This window comes from Callospermophilus lateralis, chromosome 10, assembly GCF_048772815.1.
Source record: "Callospermophilus lateralis isolate mCalLat2 chromosome 10, mCalLat2.hap1, whole genome shotgun sequence".
Lineage (NCBI taxonomy): Eukaryota > Metazoa > Chordata > Mammalia > Rodentia > Sciuridae > Callospermophilus > Callospermophilus lateralis.
The window spans coordinates 133,319,518-133,342,361 of record NC_135314.1 but is presented as its reverse complement, the minus strand read 5'-3'; the positions used below and the strand labels follow the sequence as shown (position 1 = coordinate 133,342,361).

The 22,844-nt window shown below is 36.2% G+C and overlaps 1 protein-coding gene across 13 annotated transcripts in view; it reads left to right on the top strand.

The window, feature by feature from the left end:
* Nucleotides 1-4,863: 4,863 nt before the first annotated feature.
* LOC143408320 (mannosyl-oligosaccharide 1,2-alpha-mannosidase IB-like) overlaps nt 4,864-22,844 on the top strand; it is a 233,433-nt gene continuing 215,452 nt past the window's right edge. For 8 of the 13 annotated variants that reach the window (XR_013155610.1, XR_013092469.2, XR_013092470.2 and 5 more), the window contains exon 1: nt 4,871-6,014. Coding sequence is in view for 10 of the 13 variants with exons in the window: in XM_076867912.2 (XP_076724027.1) it covers nt 5,713-6,014 (302 nt within the window). In the remaining 3 variants the exon portion in view is untranslated. Of the gene's footprint in view, nt 6,015-22,844 lie in introns of all 13 variants that reach the window. The other 5 variants (XM_077110384.1, XM_076867914.2, XM_076867915.2 and 2 more) reach the window with 3 other exon arrangements.

The window sequence follows — 22,844 nt, the reverse complement described above, 5'->3', positions numbered from 1 at the left end:
TTGACTACTAGTTCAGTACTCTGTAATTTGTGGTATCTCTTATGTACGTGTGAATAGCCTCATTTTGTTAATAAGTTTAAATAGGTAGAATATTTCCCTGAACCAACAGAGTATTGCCTGTATAAGCAAGATACCATCTAAGTCTTTTGATTACTGAAACAGGTTTACACCTGTAAGTCATTCTGAACTCATTTTATTCATAACGTAGGTAAAAGCATTGCCCCACCATTTTAATTTTTCCAGCTCAAGAGTATGGAGGTATCAGGTCTAAGCAAGCTATTTACTGAAAGAGTAAAGCAGAAAGGTTCTAGGTAAGTGGCAGGAAATCCCAGCTGTTGACCTGTGCATGTTCTGTTCTCTAGGTTAGAAAATAACCCTTCTCTTCTACCTAATTAAAGGCTTAGTTCAGGTGATTCCTGAGCCAGAAAACTTCCCTGACCCAATCCCCATCCACCTCCCCTCACTCTGCTGTCCTGTCAGTGTCTCCATAACCCGGGGCACTATATTCTAACAGTATTCTTCCCATTGGTTTTTAATTGTTAGTGTCATTTATTTCTTCGCACCAGACTGTATGCTCAGTAAGCATGAAGATTGTTTTATTTCTCCACATCTCTGCCACTTAGTAGATGATCTGTCACATACTAGTCCTTCAACTAATGTGTCTCTTATAAGTAAATGAACCTCAAATACTTTGGCTCAGAGAAGCAACTGAAGTTTTTTTTTTTTTTTTTGGCTTTGCTGACTTTCATGAAACTAACTTTAGAAATTCCTTTTTTATTTAAAAATTGTAATTATTAACTCATATTAATTGTATAGATTAGTGGATTTCTCTGAGACATTTCCAAACTTGTATATATTATGCTTTATTCAAATCCATCCTCCTTAATCCCTCCTCTTAATGTTCCCTCAGTCCCCTTACCCTTATAAGTCCCTCTTCTACTTTCAAGTCATCTTTTTTGTTTGTTTGTACAGATAAATGAAAATGTGATTCTTGTCTTTCTGTGTCTGGCTTATTTAGCTTAATTTGATGTCCTCTAGTCTAGTTCATTTTCCTGCAAATGACAGGATTTTATTCTTCTTTATGACTAAATAATACTCCATTGTGTATATATGCCATATTTTCTTTATCCATTTACCACCTAGGTGGATTCCAAAACTTGGCTATTGTGAATAGAGCTTCAATAAAAATTGACATGCAGCTCTTTTGTATGTTGACCTCGTTTCCTTTAAATATATACACAGGAGTCGTATAGCTGTATCATATGGTAGTTCTATTTTGAGTTTTTTAAGGAATCTCCATACTGTTTTCACATTGCCTATTCTAATTTACATTTTATCCAACATGATGTAAAGATTCTGTGTTCTCCATATCTGTGCCATCATTTGTTGTTGTTGTTATTATTATTTTTGATAATAGCCATTTTGACTGGGGTGGAATGGAATCTCAATGTAGTTTTGATTTGCATGTCCCTGATGGTTAAAGATGATGAACATTTATTCATGTGCCCATTGGCCATTTCTATTTCTTCTTTTGAGAAGAAATTCTTCTATTGAGATCTTTAGCCCATTTATTGATTGGATTACTTCATATCTTTGAGCTATAAATTATCCCTGACCTTTGAGGAAAATGCTTCATAAAGAAACCAAGAGTGGAAGAAGTAGGACTAGAGCCTGGTTCTTCCCCTATACATTCAGTGGTCATGTCTGATAATTTCTCCTCTAAATCTTCCTTGGACACTCTGGGAACCAATTTAAACTATGAAGGAAGAGGATAGTAAGTAAATAGTAAATAAATCAAAGGCTTTTTTACATACCAGCTATTTATGTTTTTCTTCTACCCTATGACTTCAGTTTTGCTTAAAACAGGGGCAGACTGTGTGTGTGTGTGTGTGTGTGTGTGTACACAAGGTGTTAAAATTATTTTAAAAATGGATGATTCAATGTATGATTAAACCAATATAATAACTTTTACATTGCAATACATGAGTGGATCTCTGAAATCTGTAGGACTAAATTTTTTGTTAATAATTTAGTAACTCTAATCTCCTACGATATTAACTAATTTATATAGTTTTGTAAAAGGGAAATCACCACTTAATCTGCTACTTTGGAATCCTGTCCGCACCTTTGATCAAAGTATTACTACTTTTTGAAAATGAAATATTCTCTTTAGACCCTCTGAAATGAAATCCTTCTCTGTTACATGTGATTACACAGACACACCAGTTCACATACTGTTTTCTGCTGATTGCTCTCAGAGGGACCGGTGTGTATGTTTACCTAATATCACTAACTTCACCTCTTGAAATCAGACCTTAACTTTTTCAAGTACCAGTTCTTTACATATTTTTAACTTATTTAATTATAAATGTAACATAAAGAGAACACATGGGGGGAAATTATATGTAATATCAGCTATAAATTTTTCAAATATTCTCTTTTATTCCTTTTATGTGCATATTTTTATATACTTATAATTAATGAATGAATTTGCAACTTGCTCTTTTATTTTAACAGTACTGATTCTTTATTCAGTCTTGGCTCTGGAAGAATGTGTGTGTGAGTGCATGTATAAATGGTTTTGATGCTGGTGTAGGAGTATAATAAAATAACTGATGGTATCAATGGTCTTAGAATTGCAGACTACAGTTGGACATCTGCAATAATCACTAATTTTAATAACTGTGCATACTCTCATGATAGAAAAATAATTTTGCAAAACAGGCAAGGGCAAAAAAGACTGTATGACCAATGTGATTCTGCAACCTGTACAATCAGAAAAATGAGAAATTATACCCCATTTGATTCAAATGAAAAAAAAAGGGAAAGAGGGACATATAAGATTTTTTTTAAGTTATGAGGTTGAATTTACAGATGTCACACTTGTCAGCTAGATTATGGAAGGTTTCATATGATTGCTGATGTCAACCTAGGTAATATTTACTTTTCAAGGTTTATATAACTTGCTATTTATCAGATCAATATTTATTTCCTCTGAATTTCTCATGGAAAAGAATAACCTCAATAGTAGGAAACCAAAGTGTTTCTTTTCCTTTAGCTCTTAGTTTTAACAGTAGAGACTTAAGACACTTTGGGAAGGCACTTTTTTTAACCTATGTCCAAACAAAGCTCACTTTGGATAGGGCACTCTTAAGAGGTGGCCCTTAACATTCTTAGATGTCTTTATTTGGTGAAGCAGGGTCAATGACAATAACTTCTTTTGTCATGTGGTAGGTAGTTAGATATGCAGAGCTTCTAGAAATCCTGCAGACTGGAATGTAATTATGAATTGTGCCATTGAACATGAGACTTTTTTGCTTGATTTTTAATCTAAGGCTGATTTTTTCCCCACCCCTGCTATTTAAGGGCCTCCTCTCCAATCCCCAGTCACCAGTAATGATGTGTACAGGGAATGACAACTTAATATTGGAATAAAAATCCGAAAGTAATTGGACACGGGTGTGTGTGTGTGTGTGTATATATATACACACACACACACACATATATACATATATTGCTCAGAAAACTTTTGGCTAAATCACAACATGGTTCTTCTCAATTACATGGGTAATAGAACAATCTGTTGTTTTTAAGCCTGAATTAAAACCATACTGTGTTTTGAGTCTTAGCACCTCCAGACTCATCCCTATTAGCTCTTACGGGGAAGGGTGGTGGTAAGGAGCATGAAGGCGATGACAGAACATGCTCTAGAACTTGAACCATGAGGAAGGCGTTCTCACGCGGGGTGGGCAGTGGAGGTAACTGGGTTTCTGAGAAGGGAACCTAACTGGAAGGACAAGGTTGCCATTTTACTTTTAACACAGAACCTGGCACGTGGCTGGTGCTTTCTATGAACTGAGCCTCGGGTGCCCAAAAAACGTGCCCATAGACTGTATGGGAAGAAGTTTGAGACCCTTTTCCTGAACCCCGGGGACCAATGGTCTATAACCCAAGACAGGACTTCGACACTGGAAGAGTAACCGTTAACCTCCGCCATGAGCATCCGTCAATCTCAGGACCCCCAGATTCCAGCAAAACCTTCGTCACCTGCCTCGCACCCACTCGCCCCAATGCCGGTCAACCCCACCGGAAGGCGGGGGCAAACTCCGGGTTCCGGAGAAGCTCTCGGTCCAGCGCGGTTGACAACCGTCCGGCTCCCGCCCCCAGATCGCGGCGGCAGGACGCTCCGGGGCGCGGGCCGGCTGGCGGCAGAGCCCGCAGCGGCGCGAGGCCGGAGCGCCGGCCCGGCGAGGCGGGGGAGGGGCGGCGGCGGCGGCGGCGCCGGGGCCGGGAGCGTGCGCGCGCACCTCACACTCCGCCGCCCGGGGACGCCCATTCGCCAGTCGGGGCCGGCAGGCCGGTCCGCGCCCCGTCGCCCGCTCCCCCGCCCGGCTGCTCTACGGCGTGCGCCCAACGGGTGTCGGCCCCGCGGCGGTTCAGCTCTCTCTGGGCCTACGGAGACAGGGGACGAGGCCCGGGCCGCAGCCCCGCCCGCGTGGGAGCGCCGCCTCTCCCGCCGCCGCCAGAGCGAGCGGCTGCGAGCTACCGGAGGCAGCGCGGAGGAGGGCCCCGCGGCGGCCGGCGGCCGGGCAGGAAGGAGCCGGAGCCGGAGCCGACCCTCTGCCCGCTGAGGCGCGGTAGCTCCCGCGCGCCCGCGGCCGCCCGCCTCCCCAGGGCGGAGCGAGGAATGAGCAGGCGCCCGCCCCGGGCTCTCGGACCAAGGGCCGGGGCCCGGCTTCCTCCCACGCCGCGGAGGCGCGGGGGTCCGGTCGCTGCAACCGGGCACGGCAGGGTCGGCGGCGGCCTCGCTCGGGGAGTAGGCGCTCGTGTCGACTGAACCGGCCGCGGTGAGGAGGAGGAGGAGTCGGGTGGGGGCGGCCGCCGCGCCTCCCCTCCCCCGCACACGCCGGGGCCGCTCAGTGGCCGCCGGAGGAGGAAGTTCCGCTCCGACAGACCGTGCAGCGGCGGCTCCCGGGGCTCAGGTATTGGAGGCGCGATTGCCCTTCGGACCGACCGTCGAGGGTGCAGCGTCGGAGCTGCGCCCGGCGCCCGGAGCCTGCGGGGCGGCGTGGCGAGGCGCGGGCGACCGCCTGCTCCAGCCTGCTGGCTTCGCCCGCCGCCGCTGCCTCGGCTTTCCCGCGAGGTGAGATCTTCCTCCCTTTTGGGAGACTTCCGAGGAGACCTGCATTTTCGCCCCCGCCACCGCGGGGGGAGAAGGTTAAGAGCCCGTTGAATAGAGACGTCGGAGGAGATTAAGTGGACCTTGCACAACTCCTCGGACCTCGCCAGCCTCCCCTTTGGGGAGGGAGACCACATTTGAGCATCTCACTGGGGTGCGGGATGGAAGAACCCACCTGGCAGCTTTTCTGCAGTGTGGTTTGCCCGATCTACTCCCAGGAATGAAGAGGAGACTTCTGATAACCTGATGAAGTCCTCAGAGCCTAAAGGCAGGAAGATATCACAGGACATAAAACTAACGATCGTTTGGGAGGCCACCCAGGTTTCCGGATGTAGTTGGACGAGCGTGAAAGAGATACCCTTTTTAAAAAGCACAACACTCCTGTGGAAGGAGAAACATTGAGTTTATTCTTGGTTGTTTTTTTTTTTTTTTTTTTTTTTTTTTTTTGCCAAGATTTTGAAAACGGTTCGATGTCTTGTACGTTTGGTATAAGATGAGAACTTTATAAAGTATTCCGTCCGAGAGCCTAACCGATGACTACCCCAGCCCTGCTGCCCCTGTCTGGACGCCGGATTCCACCTCTGAACCTGGGGCCGCCCTCCTTCCCACATCACAGGGCTACCTTGAGACTTTCCGAGAAGTTTATCCTTCTCCTTATTCTTAGTGCCTTCATCACCCTGTGTTTTGGGGCATTTTTCTTCCTTCCAGACTCTTCCAAACACAAACGCTTTGATCTGGGTTTAGAAGATGTGTTAATTCCTCACGTAGATGCCGGCAAAGGGGCTAAAAACCCTGGAGTCTTCCTGGTCCATGGACCTGATGAACATAGACACAGGTTTGTTTATTTCAGAAATTCTGCTGTTCACATTTGGCAGAGCAAGGTACAGTCATTGCATGTAATATGGTGGTGGTTTTTTTTTTTTTTTCTTTTTTTCTTTTTGGGCAGTAAAATGTAAAAGAGCCCTAAGAGTTGCATTGCTAGTTTAAAACTGAGTGGAACCGTGGACTGGAAAGATTGCTAGAGTCCCATTTCAAATCCAGCTCCTTTGTTTATTTTTTAATAAGAGTAATGCTTGTGTTCAGTGTTGTTTGATGTTGACAATTGGGAATGGAGGTTTGAAAACAACCTAGAGAAATAATGGCATATGCTGTGCCTACAGTTTATCAAGAACGTATTGCATTCAGTCATCGTGTCACCATGTGCAATCAGTACATTGACAGCTCCCATGTGTTTGCTCTCCCAAAGGGCTCTAAATCTCTGGCTTACAGTTTAAAACTTAGTACTGAATCTTAGCTTTGTAAATGACTAACATGGGAAGAATATCTGGAATATAACATGGTAAAAAAAAAAATCCTGCTTTTTGTTATTTTCAGGGACTGTGTGTTGGTGTTTCATATGGAATCAGTTTAGTTAGCTATTATCAAGTCATTCACTTTGGGAATCTTGTGGATAGATTTAGGTTTTTCCCTCCCTCATAATTTATTTTTTTCTCTGATATTTTTGTTTCAATAAAAGAGATGGACTGTTAAGCCTTGACTATTAGAATTTGGTCAGTTAAGGGGTTCACATTCTTTCAGATCACAAATCTGAAGTGAGCTCTTGGAGATTATAACCAAATTAGGATGAATTCAAAGCCTTAGTTACAATCCCTTTAAATCATTTATATATTTTTACTCAAAAGAAGATTTTGGGAAGTAGTTTACTTTTTCCAAACCTATCCTATTTATTTTTGAAAATAATTTTTGAGTATGAAGAAAAGTCACATGCTTGAATTCAGTTTTCAGCTTATGTTAAGTTTTAACTTTTAATCCAGCATGATGATTTTGAAAAAGTGTGAGTCCAAGTTAAATACTTTGGAAAATACACTGTTGTAATGTTGTTTTTCCCTTTTCTTAAACTATTTAACTCATTACTTGATTGATGATTCTTTGACTTTTAGTTGAACCTTTTGGAGTAGTTCTACATTTTTCATACCATTCTTCTATAACTAAGTTATTTGGGGATTTTTGCTATTTTCAACTTTTGTATTCTTGTAGATTGTTTCTTTCATTTTGCTTTTTGTGACTTTGAGAAAAGTCTAATGTGATCTATGAAATGTTACTGAAAAATTAGCAAAGTAGTTTTCCTTGACGATCTTATTTCCCATTTTATTTATATAAACTATGATGAATATTTGTAAAATATATATTATTTAGGACTAGCATCCAAGCTCTTTGTCACAGCCATGCATTAACATTATTTATTATTAACAGTAAGCTGTCATAAACTAAGCGGTTTCCTTTATATTGTGTGATCTAAAAGTTTAAATAAATATGGGCAATTTTCAGTTTAAAACATCACATAGTAGTTGAAATTAAAAATTTGAATGAAATATATTTGCATTTTTTCAGGTTTAAAAAGTTTGCTTAAATTGTGTAAGTAAAAAAAATTGTATAAGTAAGAATTCTTTAATTTATATAGCCCATGCATACATGTATATATATTCTTGCTATCTAAAATTCCTAGGTTCCTAAATTTGGAGATTGGATGTAGAGTTCTGATGGCAAAGGGTGGTTTGTGACCCAAATTCTGATTTTTGGAGAGTAAGAATTCAGATAGCAAATGATGCATGTGAAAATTTATTGGAATCTTTTTGGTTCCTGAATTTTGGAAAGTGAGAATTTGAATAGAGTTCAGTTAGTGAAGGATCTCTGTATTGGCTTATATATATATATATTTTCCCTGTGGTTATATAATTTTATTTTTTTATTTTCTTAGTGTGTTTTTTTGATGCTTACTCTCATCTGGAAATGTAGCCCATAGTGATAAAAATTCTGTGAGAAGGAAATGAATTTTAAATTAAGTTTAAAATGTGGAAACATAAAACATCAAATTAATAATGTAAATATTAACTTAATTAAAATATTTCAGAAAGATGACATCCCCACAGAATTGGTTGGTACTGGGATCATCCATATTTTGGGTGTGGATAAAAAGCTTAATTTAGAAGGCATAAATTGACAATTTATCTTAATTTTGTGTGTATGTGGAAGTGTTTGGGGAGATGCATGAGGAACCTTACTTTAATAAGCATGGTCCTTATTCCTTATTAACAGTACTTAGGAGATACTTCTTGGACTGGTGTTTCTTTACTAATGGATCATTTAGTATAGTAGCTTGATGTTTACTCTCTGGAACACTTGGGTTCATACTATAGTTTGCAACTGATTAGATGTGGGATCTTTTTAAACTCTATGCCTAAGTTGTTTCGTCTGTATGACAGTAGCATCTATTTTGTAGGTTGTCATATTGAATCAAATAATACATGCAAAGCACTCAACACAGTTCCTAGCATTTATTTAATTAACCATACATTTTTAGCTATTATCAGTAATCATAATTATAGTTGAATATTTTAATTTGGACTCTGCTTTAAATATTGTATATGTTCCTGAAAAGTTGGGTGTCATTTGGTTTATATCTTAAAAGTACACTAGAATCTTATTGTCTAAAGGAACATTTTATAACCATACCACTGTTAGCAGCAAATGTATATTGCATGTGAGCTGCCAGGCCCTATTTATATGGAGCTTCCTTATCATGGGCATTAAATAAATAATGTTGGTTTCGAAGCATAATGAGTGCAGTGAAGTTGTGATCACAGCACATAATGGAGTTAGAGTTACTTAAAATATGGAGTGGGAGTACAGGGCAGTGACAATTAGGGAGGCTTCATTGGAAAGCAAGGGCTCAGAAACTTTGCGTAGGAAATCACTAAATGAAGTATAAAGAGGGGAGGAAGAAGGGGAGAAGTGGCCAAAGAGGTGACACTTGTGAGACCCCTAAGGTAAAACAGCTTAAGGTCATTGAGGATCTGCTCAGTGTTAAAGTATGGTTGATGTAGAGAGGGACTGTGTGGGGCCAAGTGAGGAGACTAGATGAGAGGTGTGATTTGGCTTGTGTGCATGTTTTTTGGGCCTCTTGAACATTACAGAACTTTGAAGTAGTTGCCAGCATTCTCAGATCAGGAGATTTCACATGAAATTCTGGGTTTCTGATTTCTTTTAAAAGATTAAATAGAGGACCCGGTAGCACCCAAGTTTGCATATTCTGATGGTAACTCTCAGCTCATATCTGGCAGCAACTGCTCCCTCTAGAGGGGCACGTGCTCTTCATTTTATGCCACTCAATTAAGGTGTCAAATAAGTAAATGAAACGAATCAATATTTAACCTGGTTGTTTTTGAGTTTGTAATCCCTAGGCAGTAACCTGGAAGATTTTCTATTTAGTATTTTGGTCTTTATCACAAGTGTATTAATGGGAAGATATTGATGCAAGGGTATGACATGCTCATTTTATATTTTTTTAAAAAGTAAACAATCTCTTTTGTTCAAGAGGGCAACCAGTTAGGAGGGGTTAGGTCACAGACGATATTGACTTAAACTACAGTGGTGATGTGGGTAGGTGAGAAATTAGTGAAGAAAAGAAATTAATTTAAGAGATGTTAAATTGTTCGGTTTTGTAGAAAAGTCGTGGTTGGTTGGAATATGGGGACTGAGGTAGGAGGAGGAGGTAGTCCAGGTTAACTTAGAGGTTTCTGGGTTGTATGGCCATGGGCTATATTTATTTATATTACTTATATTTTATATATCTATGTCATATTTGTACTATATTTAGCTCCTGAATTTATTCAATTGATAGTATATTTTTATGAAGAAACAAGTATGTTTCCTTCTGTTAAGTAGTACACAAATAACCCAGAGTTTTCAAACTGTATTTTATATATTATGTATGATAAATATTACCACCTTGAAGGTGGTAATGACATGTAATTTGGGTTGATTATGGTCATTTGTAGCATTTGTGACTTAAAGTACCTCATATGGGAATTGGTTATAATATACATCAATATTGCAATATCATCATAATTTGTGTATGTAAAAGATATAATTATAATTTTCATTTTTGAAAGTGGAATTTGTTTATATAATGGCTTTATATAATAAACTCTGTGTATGTGCATGTGTGTGTATGTGTGTGTTTCAAAAAAACTTATTTGAACATCCAGTAAGTTTCCTCTTCTAGTCAGAATTTTGTTAGTCTAAATTGAATATTTGAGGTTCAGGAATATGATTACCTCTGATAGTTTCCTCCAAGGGAAGAACACATAGGCTTTGGTGTAAGGAGGACCTAAAGTTGCGTCTTGGTTCTACTAATTAGCTAAGTGACTTTGTTCTAGACATAATTGTTCTAAACCGGGGCTGGCCAATGCAGTAGCTTTTAGTCACCTAAGACTTCTGCATTTTTAAAGTGGCTGGTACAGATTGCAATGAATTTTAGTGAGTTTTTTAAGTTCTTTATACCATGATTTGGAGTTTTGTCTTTTATTACAAGAGTACAGATTTTGTGGCTCCGGAGACTGAGGCAGGAGAAATGCAAAAGCAAGTTGTTAAGCATTTCTGTGATACCCTGTCTCTAAATAAACACACAAAATAGGGCTGGGGATATAGCTCAGTGGTTCAATCCCTGAGTTCAATCCCTGGTACCAAAAAAGGAAAAAAAAAAAAAAAGTACAGATTTTTAAATCTGACTGTTGCAATTTTAATTTTCATGCCATCTTTCCTTATCTCATTTCTCTTCTGTGCCTTTTTCCCCCCTCTATCCTGTTCTCAACTTAAGACTTTCTGCTCCTTGGTTTCATTCTCTAATAAGTCTTTTGGATATTATATTTCCCTTGTAATTTATTGCCCCCACTTGGCTCATGAGTATTTTCCTATTTCCCTTTACTTAGATTTGAATTATTTACGATTTGTTTATACTTGACATTTGTCAACAACAGAGTGGTGTAGATGCCTTTGCTGTATTATTTATTGATTTTTAAATATAGTATTGAGTGAATACCTTTCTAGCTTTGTAGTTGGAGAAAAGTTGATCTTTCAGCTCTCAGTCTGTTTGCCTCTGTTCTGTTGATGATAGGTAGCATTTTTTAGTAGTCTCAACTTTTTTGGTACTAGAGTAGGTTTTATGTAATTTCCAAAGTCAGAGTAGAGTTCGCAGGATAGATGGTCACTAAGATTTTTTTTTACGTCTTGTCCTTCTGTTTGCAGGATAGACAGTCACTAAGATTCTTTTTGTCGACAAGACAAAAAAAAAAAATAGATTGTGGTGGTTCTTCCTTTTGTCCTCCCACAAGAACATAGTTAGGTTTGGAATGGACTAAGTGGAAAAGAAAGTTCAACAGTGCTCTGACTGCATAGAGGTCTCTTTTCCATCTTCTCATTGGGACAGACCAGTGACTGAGATAGGGAACAACTAGAATAGAACTGGGATAGCTTGCTTTCTTTTCTCTTTTTTTTTAGTGCTGAACCAAGGACCTCACGCATGCTAAGCAAGCACTCTGCCACTGTATATCCCCAGTCCATAGTCAGGTATTTTTTGTTCTATGAAGATAAAGTAAGGCTTGGCTTCTTGGTTTTTGTAAAAGTTATGGGTTAGTGGAGAGTTCTTCCAGATTTTGATGTAAAAATTCATAATGGCGGGCTGGGGATGTGGCTCAAGCTGTAGCGCGCTTGCCTGGCATGCGTTTGGTCCGGGTTCGATCCTCAGCACCACATACAAAGATGTTGTGTCCGCCGAAAACTGAAAAATAAATATTAAAATTCTCTCTCTCTCTCTTTCTAAAAAAAAAAAATTCATTATGGCTATTGTTTTGATAGTTTTTAGGTTGTTTTTTTTTTAAAAAAAACATTATTTCTGTGCCTTTTGCGAGTATTATGATAATCTGGAGGAAGCTGTATTTGAGAACTACTCATTAGATGACATTTCGCATACTCTATATTTAAAGTCAAATTTTGATCCAAAACAAAATAACTATGACTTTGCTGTTTTATTTGTTCAGCAGTTTTTTAATAAAATGCCAAATTTATTAGTATGTATTTCATTCTTCTCTTTAGGAATAGACTATTAGTGTGGCATGGTTAAAATGCAAAATGCTAGGGTCTAAGTTCTGATTTTCATGTTGGTTATAGCGAATATTGGATATTCTAGGAGTTAACAATATAAAATGCCCATAATAGGTGAACAGTATTTATTGAATGTTGTTAAATAATTCAAGGAAATAAAATTTGTTCAAATAGTTTGTTTACTCTAAAAGCTATAATAGCCTCTATATAATTTCCATTGGATTTCTTAAGAAGAGTTGTAGAGTTAGAAATATTTACTTTCTCTTATTTACTAATATTTACTTGACTTTCTTATTAAAGTATTAATAGTCCAAAATATTAACATTGATTTGTATCGATTATATAACTTCTATAGCATAGTTTAAGATTTTATTTTTAATCATCACTTTTTATTGTAAATCTGTACTTTAATATTGTAAATCTGTACTGAAATATTTTAGTTATTTTTGTTTAATGTCGTTTCCTAATAGTATATTTTGACCTTCAGCACTCTTGTTAATATAATTTTAGTTATTAATAGCTGAAATAGCCCAAATTCACATATAGATGAATTACTTTAGCTTGCCTGCCATTCTGTAGTCTTTTTTTTAATTAAATGGTTCTTATGTATCATCCGTGATTACACATGTAAAGCATTTTATAGTCATTTGCTTACTTATCTGTCTCCCTTAATAGGACGGAATTCTTTGAGAACAAATGACTATATTTATTTATCTTTGTTTTTCTAATGCTTGAAGTACATTTGATCCTTAATAAAAGTATATTTCTACTGAATAAATATTGTCTGTGGTAAGATGACAGATTCCCTGAGTATAAAAGAATTGCAAGAAAGCATTGAGAGAGAAAATGCAAAAGTAGGAAGAATGATGCCTGAAATTGATAATGCAGTCTTTAATAAAGGCCCTTTATACAAAAGAATAACAGATTAGAAATAATTAATTTTGGGCCTATCCATAACAAATTTATTTTCTGTAAATGTATCTGAAACATTCTGCATGACCCTACAGTGAATTTCTGCCACTTCAAGAAAAAAGGAAAACAATAGAGAATATGTGATGAGTTTTTCCATATATTTAATCCTCTTTAAACTTCATATGAGATCTATAAATTAGGTATCATTGATTTCATTTTTATAGGTATGAATGCTGTAAAATTTTTATAGGTATGAAAAGCTGGAGTTGTTCACATTGAAGTTAAGTGTCTACTAGGAATCAGTAGTATATGATAAGCATTAATTGATTTTTTAATGGGAAAACGTTATGTTCACTGTTGTTTTGAACATTATAAAAATATTTAACTTATAGTTTGGACTGAATTTACATATTTTTTGGCTAGGAAAATCATTTTGCTACTTTAGTTTTCCCTAACTCTGCAAATTCTGTCAGAAAAGTTATTTTTGCCTGCCATTGAATTTTTTCCCATTTTTTTTTTGATTGGTGCATTATAGTTGTAAATAATGGTGATTATTTGAATTTTTGCTGGAAATTTTTTCCTATTGGAACATGGTTGAAATGAAACCTGAACTGGAGATTCATTATTCAGACTGGGTTTTAGGATTTATCATTCTTTATGATAAATCATCTTGAAAGGTTATGTTTTCCATTGATCTGTCTTGGAATGTAATATGGTCCAGAGGGACGGCATCATTATATATTTAAAAGAACATTGGGTTCAGTGTTAAAGAGTTAGGTAGGGGCTCTAGTTTCAGCCTGGTCCTTTGTTGTTGAAGTGTATTTAGATAAGCTGTTAAATTTTCCTATACCTTAATATCCTTATTTATGAAATGAGGGAATTGATTAAGTCTTTTCTTTCAGTTCATGCATATGAAACAAATAATTTTATGAAATAGGGAACTGATGAGTGTGTGGTAATTTAGTTCAACATCACAAATACTATGAAGATAGAATGTAGTCTACTAAATAGGAATTAATGTCATTTGGTATAAAAATTGTTTCAAAATCATTTTAGAATTACTAAAATTTATATGTTATCTGATTATTTACATAATGAAATTGTACAGATTTAAAAAGTGGAAATGAATGAAATGACTGTTTATATATTCTTATTTCTCATTAGTTTAAAAGTATAATTTATTAAGCATTTTGTTTGCAAGCCTGAAAGTAAAGGGTGTTTTTACAAAAGTGTTTCTAGATATTATTTTGAGCTCTGGTTAGCAAGCATACTTTTTCATTTGTTACCTAAGATGTTAGGATAGATTCTGTGGAAAATGGGGTCTTTGAGTAATTGAGGCCTCAGGCCCTGTGGAGACTCATACTACTCCTGAGGCACAATTTTCTTTGATTTAAGACTTTAATTTTCTAACTTTAATATTGAGAGATACCATTGAAAGTGTTCTTTTCGATTCTTCATATTTTAACAAGAACTTTTGGGATAAGTTATACAAATATGGCATTAATAAACATTTACCTTTTCATGACCTTGATTTTTTTCTTCTCCAGTTAAATAGGCGAAGAAGGTGAACATTGAGTAGTTGTCTTCTCTTGGGAACTCTTATAAATATAAATTAATAGAATTTTCATGAAGAGCAGTGTAGTTATATCAACTAATTTAAAGTGCATATTTAAAAAAAATTATTATTATTTTTTTTTGTGGATAGACATAATACCTTTATTTATTTATGTGGTGCTGAAGATCGAACCTAATGCTCCATGCATGTGAGGCAAATGCTCTTACTACTGAGACACAACCCCAGCCCCTAAAGTGCATATTCTTTAGATTTAATAATTCTTCCAGGAACTTATCCTTGGGAAAGTACATCAGGGCACAAAGAAATGTTCCGAAATATCCCTTGAAGCTGTAACATGACATGTTGTAAATGATCCAAATGTCTGTCAACAGAAGATTAAATAAATGTTCCTGATATGTCAGAGATTTTTTGCTTTGCCGGTTTTATAGTTTTATAATAGTGTATTTTGATATATCATAGGTTAAGTCCTCTGTCATTTTTTAATAAAAGTTGTAAGCATCTATAAAACAACAACAGATAATTAGTGAAGGTTGATGCACTATTTAGCTTTGTTATATACAAACATTTCCTTATGTTAGCTGAAGATTAACCTTCTTGCTTTTTCAAAGTAAATCTTTATCCTCATTAGGACAGTCATTCTTAGTACATGTTCTTAAACATAATAAATTATCCTACAGGGTTTTTTTTTCCAGCGGCATCTTTGCTGCTTGTGTATGTTAATGTTAGTTTATATTCATTTAGGTTGTTCCATTATATGAGTGAACTTCAAAATATTTGTATGTTCTACTAATGATGGATCATTTCAGGTTTATTTCTTTGCTTTTTCTTTCTCCCTGCAAAACCATTTCTTTACATGTATTCTTAGGCACATGTGTTTTCTGCAAGTTGCAAATGTAGAATTCATTACTGGATTATAGGTTATGTTCAGCATTGACTCTAAATTTTGTTACTAATAAACGGTGACACTTCAGAGCTATCATTTTCACTTCTACCCATATCTCACAAACCATAGTATTACTAGATTTTAAAACTCTTTGCCAATTTTAGTTTGCATTTCCCTAGTTATTAATGAGGTGAAAATTTCTTTTAATATACTTACTGGTTGTTTGGGTTTTTTAATCTCTTAGTTGCTTTTTTACTTTTTTTTTTTTTTTTTTTTTGCTAATTTTTCTCTTGGGTTGTTTTGCTTTTTCCTTATTCATTTGTAGAAATTGCTTCGACATTCTGGGTAAATTCTCCTTGCTATAGGTATTTTATTTTTATATTTTATGTCTTTAGTTTTACGAAAGTTTTAAATTTTAATATAATTGCAACTGTCATTATTTTCTTTTATGGTCTTACTATTTTTTTTTTAAGGTAGGGAAAATGTTCCAGGAATTATAGTCTCCCATGTTTTCAGTGCTAGTAGTTTAAAATTTTTTTTTTAATATTTAGGGATTTAATCTATTTGGTATTGATTTTTGTTTATGGTGAATTAGGGACTGAATTTATATTTTTCCACATGGGCATCCATTTGTCTCTGTGTTACTTAACGAAGAGTCTTTCCTTTTCCATGAATTTGTTTTGTTGTTTCTACTATATAATATTTTTCATATATTTCTATGTTTTCTAATCTCTTGGTTCTTTCATACATTTCCTTTCGAACAACATGTTATGTTTTGATAAGGATAGCTTTAGATAAGTTCATATTAGATAAACTGCATTCTTCTGTCTTATTCTTCAAAGTTGTTTTTGACCTTCTTAATTCTTAAGCACTTTCATAGTATTTTATTTTTATCAGTTAAATCCCCCCCAATCCCTTTTTACCCCCCACCCGCCAAACAGGGATTGAACCCAGGGTTTTTAACCAGTGAACCACATCCCTAATACCCCACCCCTCTTTTTTTAATAGCAGAAATGCTCTCATCCTGCCAGTATTTAAATTTTTTTTTAAGTTATTGATGGACCTTTTTTATTTATTTATATGTGGTGCTGCAAATTGAACCCAGTGCCTCATGTGTGCCAGGCAAGCACTCCACCACTGAGCCACAATCCGAGCCCATTTGAGACAGGGTCATGTTAAGGTGCTTAGGACCTTGCTAAGTTGCTAAGGCTGGCTTTGAACTTGCCATCCTACTGCCTCAGCCTCACAAGCTGCTGGGATTATAGGTATGTGCCACTGTGTCCAGCTGTCAGGTAAAATTTCCTTAATTTAAAATAACCATTTTAAAGTGACTATTTTAGTATATTCACAGTATTGTGCAACTATCGAAACAATTTCATCACCTCAAAAGGAAACATCATTTCCATTGATCAATACTCCCCACTCTTTCTCCTCACTACCCCTGCCCTCTTCAGTCCTGGCAACCACTGGTTTAATTTTTGTTTGTATGGATTTTTGTGGTCTGTGTATTGCATGTAAATGGAATCATGTGATGTAAGACCCTTTGTGTCTGAATTTTTTCAGTTAGTATGTTTTTGAGGTTCATATACGTTGTTCCATCTCTTATTTCTTCATTCCTTTTTATGGCAAAATAATATTTCACTTTGTATATATACATATACAGTTTGTTGGTGCAGTCATCTGCTGATGGGCATTTGGGTTGTTATCACCTTTTTGACAATGGTAAGTAGTGTTGTGAACATGTTCACAAATGGATTTAAATACTTATTTTCAGTTTTCTTGGGTGTTTCCCTAGGAGTGGAATTGCTGGATCATATGGTAATTCTTGTTTAACTTTTTGAGAAACTGCCAAACTGTTTTCCACAGCAGATGAACTATTTTTCATTTCTACCAGCAATGTACAAAGATTCTAATTTCCTTTTTTTATACCCTCTTTGATACTTGTTATTACCCAGTTTTAAAAATGTTCATTATATCCGTTCCAGGGTTATAAAATGGTATCTCATTGTGGTTCTAACTTGCAGATCCCTAATGACTAATGAGGTGATACATTTTTTCCCCCCATGTATTTGCTTGCCATTGTATATCTTTTTTTGGAGAAATGTCCATTCAAGTTCTTTGTCCATTTTTTGAATTGGGTGGTTTTTCTTTTCCTTATTGAGTTGTAAGAGTTCTTTATGTCTTTGGGACTATAGATCCTTATTAGATATGTGATTTGCAAGTATTTCTTCCCTTTCTGCTGTCTTTTTACTTCTTGGGGGGGGGGGCGGGGGGAGATCACCAGGGATTGAACCCAGGGTCGCTTAACCACCTAGCCACATCCATTTTGTATTTTTTATTTTGAGACAAGGTCTCACTTAGTTGCTTAAGGGACTTATTAAGTTGCTGAAGCTGGCCTCAAACTTGCAATCCTCCTACTTCAGTCTCCTGAGCTTCTGGGATGACAGTCCCCATTTTGCAAAAAGAATGGAATCAGAGGACATAATGTTACGTGTAATAAGCCAGGTGAAGTAAAATAAACATTACATATTTTCTCTCTTGTGGAAATTACAAGGAAAGAAAAACAAAAACAAAACCAAAATGACTTGGAAGTAGAAGTGGGACTTTTAGGGAAGGAAAAATAGATTGGGGAGAGGAGGACAAGAGGGTTGTAAGGAGGGTAGGTATGATCAAAGTTCTGAGAATGTCACAGTGAAAAACATTAATTTGTACAATTAAAACTCATTAATTAAGAATAATAAAAGAATGCAAGATAATTTTGATGACCATTTTAGAAACTGGTTTCCCCATTGAATGGATTTGCATGCAACCTTGTTGAAAATCAGTTGGCTATATAGAAGTAGATTTTATTTCTGGACTCTGTTCTGTTCCATTTCTGTTCCATGTCTGTTCTTATACACAATAGCTTTCATTATTGTAACTTTGTAGTAAGTTTTGAAATTGGTAAGTATGGATATTCTAGCTTTGTTACTCTTTCAGTATTGTTTTGGTTATTTGGGACTGCTGGCAGTCCCTTATGAATTTGAAGGTAGACTTTGAAGTTCTGCAAAGTTAGCTGTTGGAATTTTGATAAGGAATTACTCTGAATTTGTGGATTGCTTTGGGTACTATTATCATCTTGACAATATGACCAGAAGAGGTCTTTCTATTATTTAGGCCTTCTTTAGTTTCTTTCAGCAGTGATTGTAGTTTTCAGTCTCAAATGTTTCATTACCCCTTTTATTAAATTTATTCCTAGATGTGCTACTCTTTTTGCATACTATTGTAAATGTGACTTTTTCTCCCGACATTTTTTAATTGGTCAATTGTAGTTGTACATAATGATGGGATTTGTTGTTACATATTCATACCTGCACATAGTGTAACAGTAGCATTTGTCCAGTATCACTCCTCAGTACTTCCTCCCTCCCTCACTCCCTCCCCAACTCCTTGCCCTTGGTCTCTTTCCTCTGCTGATTTCCCTTTGATTTTCATGAGATCCCTAACCCTCTTGCCCCCACCCCCACCACCCCATTCCTTTTCTTTTTCCTCTCCAGCTTCCACATATGAGATAAAGCATGTGATCCTTGACCTTCTTAGTTTGGCTTATTTTACTTAACATAATGGTCTCTAGTCTTGTCTGTTTTCCTGCAAATGACAATTTCATTTCTCTTTATGGCTGGATAAAATTCCATTGTGTATATATATACCACATTTTCTTTATCCATTCTTTTGTTGATGGACACCTAGGCTGGTTCCATAGTTCGGCGCAACTTTGCTCAATTCATTTATTAGCTCTAATAGTTATTTTGTAGATTCTTTGGGATTTTCTATATAATCTGTGAATAGTTTTAGTTCTTCCTTTCCAATTTAGAGGCCTTTTTTTCTTGACTGATTACTCTGGTTGGAACCTCTGGTATTAAATAGCATTGGTAAAAGTGAATATCTGTCTTATTCTTCATCTTAGGAAGAGAATTTGTCGTCAGTCTTTCATTGTTAGGGATAATATTAGCTTCTTTGTGGTGAAGAAGTTTCTTTTTATTTCTGGTTTGTTGAGTATATTTATTATGAAAGGATATAGGATTTTGTCAGATGTTTTTAAAAAATTTATTTGTTTACTTATTTGTGTCAATTCAGATGCTGCTGTGTTTTATTCCCTTCATTGTATTAATGTGTTGCATTACATTTGTTGATTTTCTTATATTGAGCCATTCCTGGATTTCTGGAATAAAGTTCACTTGCTCATGGTGTATAATCCTTTGAATATGCTGTTGGAATCAGTTGCTGGTATTTTAATGAGGATTTTTGCACTTGTAAGAGATTTGTCTTTAGTTTTCCTTTTCTTGGAATGCATTTGGGTGGCTTTGGTGTCAGGATAATAATGGCTCCATAGAATGAATTAGGAAGTGTTCCCTTCTCTTTTATTTTATTTATTTATTTATTTATTTTTTAAAGAGAGAGTGGGAGAGAGAGAGAGAGTGGGGGAGGGAGAAAGAGAGAGAGAATTTTTTTTAATATTTATTTTTTAGTTATCGGTGGACACAACATCTTTATTTATATGTGGTGCTGAGGATCGAACCCGGGCCGCACGCATGCCAGGCGAGCGCGCTACCACTTGAGCCACATCCTCAGCCCTCTCTTTTATTTTAATGACAAGTTTAAGACTGATTGGTGTTAATTCTTTAAATGTTTGGTGGACTTCACTTGTGAAGCCTTCTGGTTCAGGGTTTTGCAGAATTTTATTTATGACTTGCAGTCTCCTCAGGTAGATGAACAGGAGGGCTTCTTCCCAGAAGTGACCAAGACAGACTTTTTTAGCCTGTGCTGGAGCACATACCAGTTTTTAACTCAGGTGTATAAATAGAAGAGAACAGTAGACTATGTAGCTGAGTGCCTTGCTAAATTCCAGATCTCTTCCCAGATGCTTGGAAGTGCCTTCTTTTTGAGTATGTAATAGTAAATAGTAATTATGGGCTGGTTGACTACCTTCCTACATGTCACCTTGTTATCTGTGCCATATTCAGAATAACTTGGGGTTTTAAGCATATAGGTGGGATTCTTCTCAGTTTTTTAGTGGTATTGGTAGGTCAGCATTTTCCATTTTATTTTAATTGTATTGCCTTAGCAAGCTGGTGGGGCGGGGAGTCAAAAACCTGGTTTTATTCCTAGAATATTTTCCATTCACAGTATAAGAATTACAGAAAGGAATCTTTTTGATACGGATAGTAGAAATCAACTATAACACATGCAAAAAATTTATTGGAAGGATATTGGGTGGCTTTCAGAGTTGAATTTAAAGTCTGGAGAACTAGGTTTAGAAAATAGTTATTAAGTAAAGCCAGACTTCATTAAACGAAGCCAGACAGAACCACACTGAAGGTTAAGGAATAATTAGGTTCCATTGTCATTGTTTTGCTAATCACCAAGCACTGGTTATAGCATTGCTACCTCATGACACTGGATACCTCTATTTCCAGAGTGGTTTCTTAAAAAGTTTTAATAATATTGGAAAACCTAGAGAATTCTGGATAGTGATAACATGAATGGGATTCTTAAGATATGAACATAAACTCATCAAGGTAGAAGTAAAGGAGATTCCAGGGTTTAATGTGCATAGTCTGGAAGGTATGAAAATACAGAATCTGTTTAGAGGGTGGTCAGAGTTGCATGGGGTATTTTTAAAGGCAACAGGGCTGGTAAGGGAGGCTGGGTCTTTAGTTTAAATAGGGATTGCCTAAGAAGAGAAGATAATTTGTTTTCTTATTTTAATAGGTGAAAGGTACACAGCTATGATAGAGTAGAAAAACATTACAGAACCAGTGTTACTGATCCTAATACATTTCTATCCTAAGGAAGTAGAAAGGAGACCTGATACTGATCTATTTGAGTTGCTAGATGCTTTTAAAGATGAAGAAGAATGTGCTTCTGTCCCAGAGTATAATTCCCCCAAAGTGCAAGATAGTCATTCTTTAGAAGTTAAGGTATTTGACATTTAGTTCTATATAGGAGGTATTGTTTACATTTTACAGCCCTGCAGACTGAGGTATAGAATTTAACTTGTTCGAGATCATGTAAATTTCAAGTTTCTCTGACCCTACAGATCATTAAGCAGAATTTACTGATGTTTATCAGTTAATCTGTAGATTATAGCCTAAGTAAATAAAAGATTATCACTAGACTTTTGAAATGTCATCCTTACTCTCAGGGAATCTTAAAACTGGATCCCAGATTGGAGCCATTCTTTTTCACCGCAACTTTTTTTTTTGATTGTCAACGGACATTTATTTATTTATTTATATGTGATGCTGAGAATCGAACCCAGTGCCTCACACATGCTAGGCAAGTGCTCTACCACTGAGCCACAGTCCTAGCCCAACACTGTAACTTGATTTTTTTTTTTTTTTTTGAGTTCACTATACAAGACAGTTTCCTTTGTGAATCGCACACAGTATTATATTGTATAGATATTTAGTTGTTTCAGCACCATTTGTGAAAATGAAGACTTTACTTTTTCTGTTGAATTTTCTTTGTACCTTTGTTTAAAACTAAATGACCATATATGTATGAATCTGTTTTTGTACTTAATTGTGCATTTTTATGCTACTACTGCATTGTCTTTTTAACTGTAACTTTATACTAAGTCTTGAAATCAGGTAGCTTAAGCTTCCAGTTTCTTTTCTCTTTTTAAAGTTGGCTATTCTTGGTTGCATTTCTATATAAATTTAAAATCATCTTTCTAATTTTTCTGAAAAATCCTGCTGATTCTTTTGTTTGGATTGCATCAAATCTGTAGATTAATTTTGGGAGAATTTTTATCCTAACAGTATTGAGTCTTCAGTTTACAAACATGCTATAACTTTTTACTTATTTGGATTTTCTGTAATTTCTTTTCAGCCGTGTTTCATAGTTTTCAACATATAGGTGTTAACACATCTTTCTTAAACTTTTTAAAGCAATTCACATTTTTTAATGCTATTTTAAGTGATATTTTTAAAATTTTGCTTTTTTTTTTCCTTTGCTGGTAAATAGAAATACATCTGATTTGTTAATATTGACTGTTGTTCAATGATCTATCTTACAAAACTAACTTCAAAACTAACTTACTGTATTTTATGGCTTTGTTTTTAAATTTTTTTTTGTAGATTCCACAGAATTTTTACATAATCATCTTTCCTATCAACAAATACAGCTTTATTCTTTCCTTTGTAATCTACATGCTTTTATTTTATTTTTTTGTGCTCTATTACACTTTCCATAGAGTGTCTGATGTGTTATTGAGTTGATGTGGTGAGAGTGGGTATCTTTCCCTTGGTCTTGATTCTAGCAAGAATTTGTTCTGTTTTGCATCAGTAACTTTGATGTCAGCCATAGAT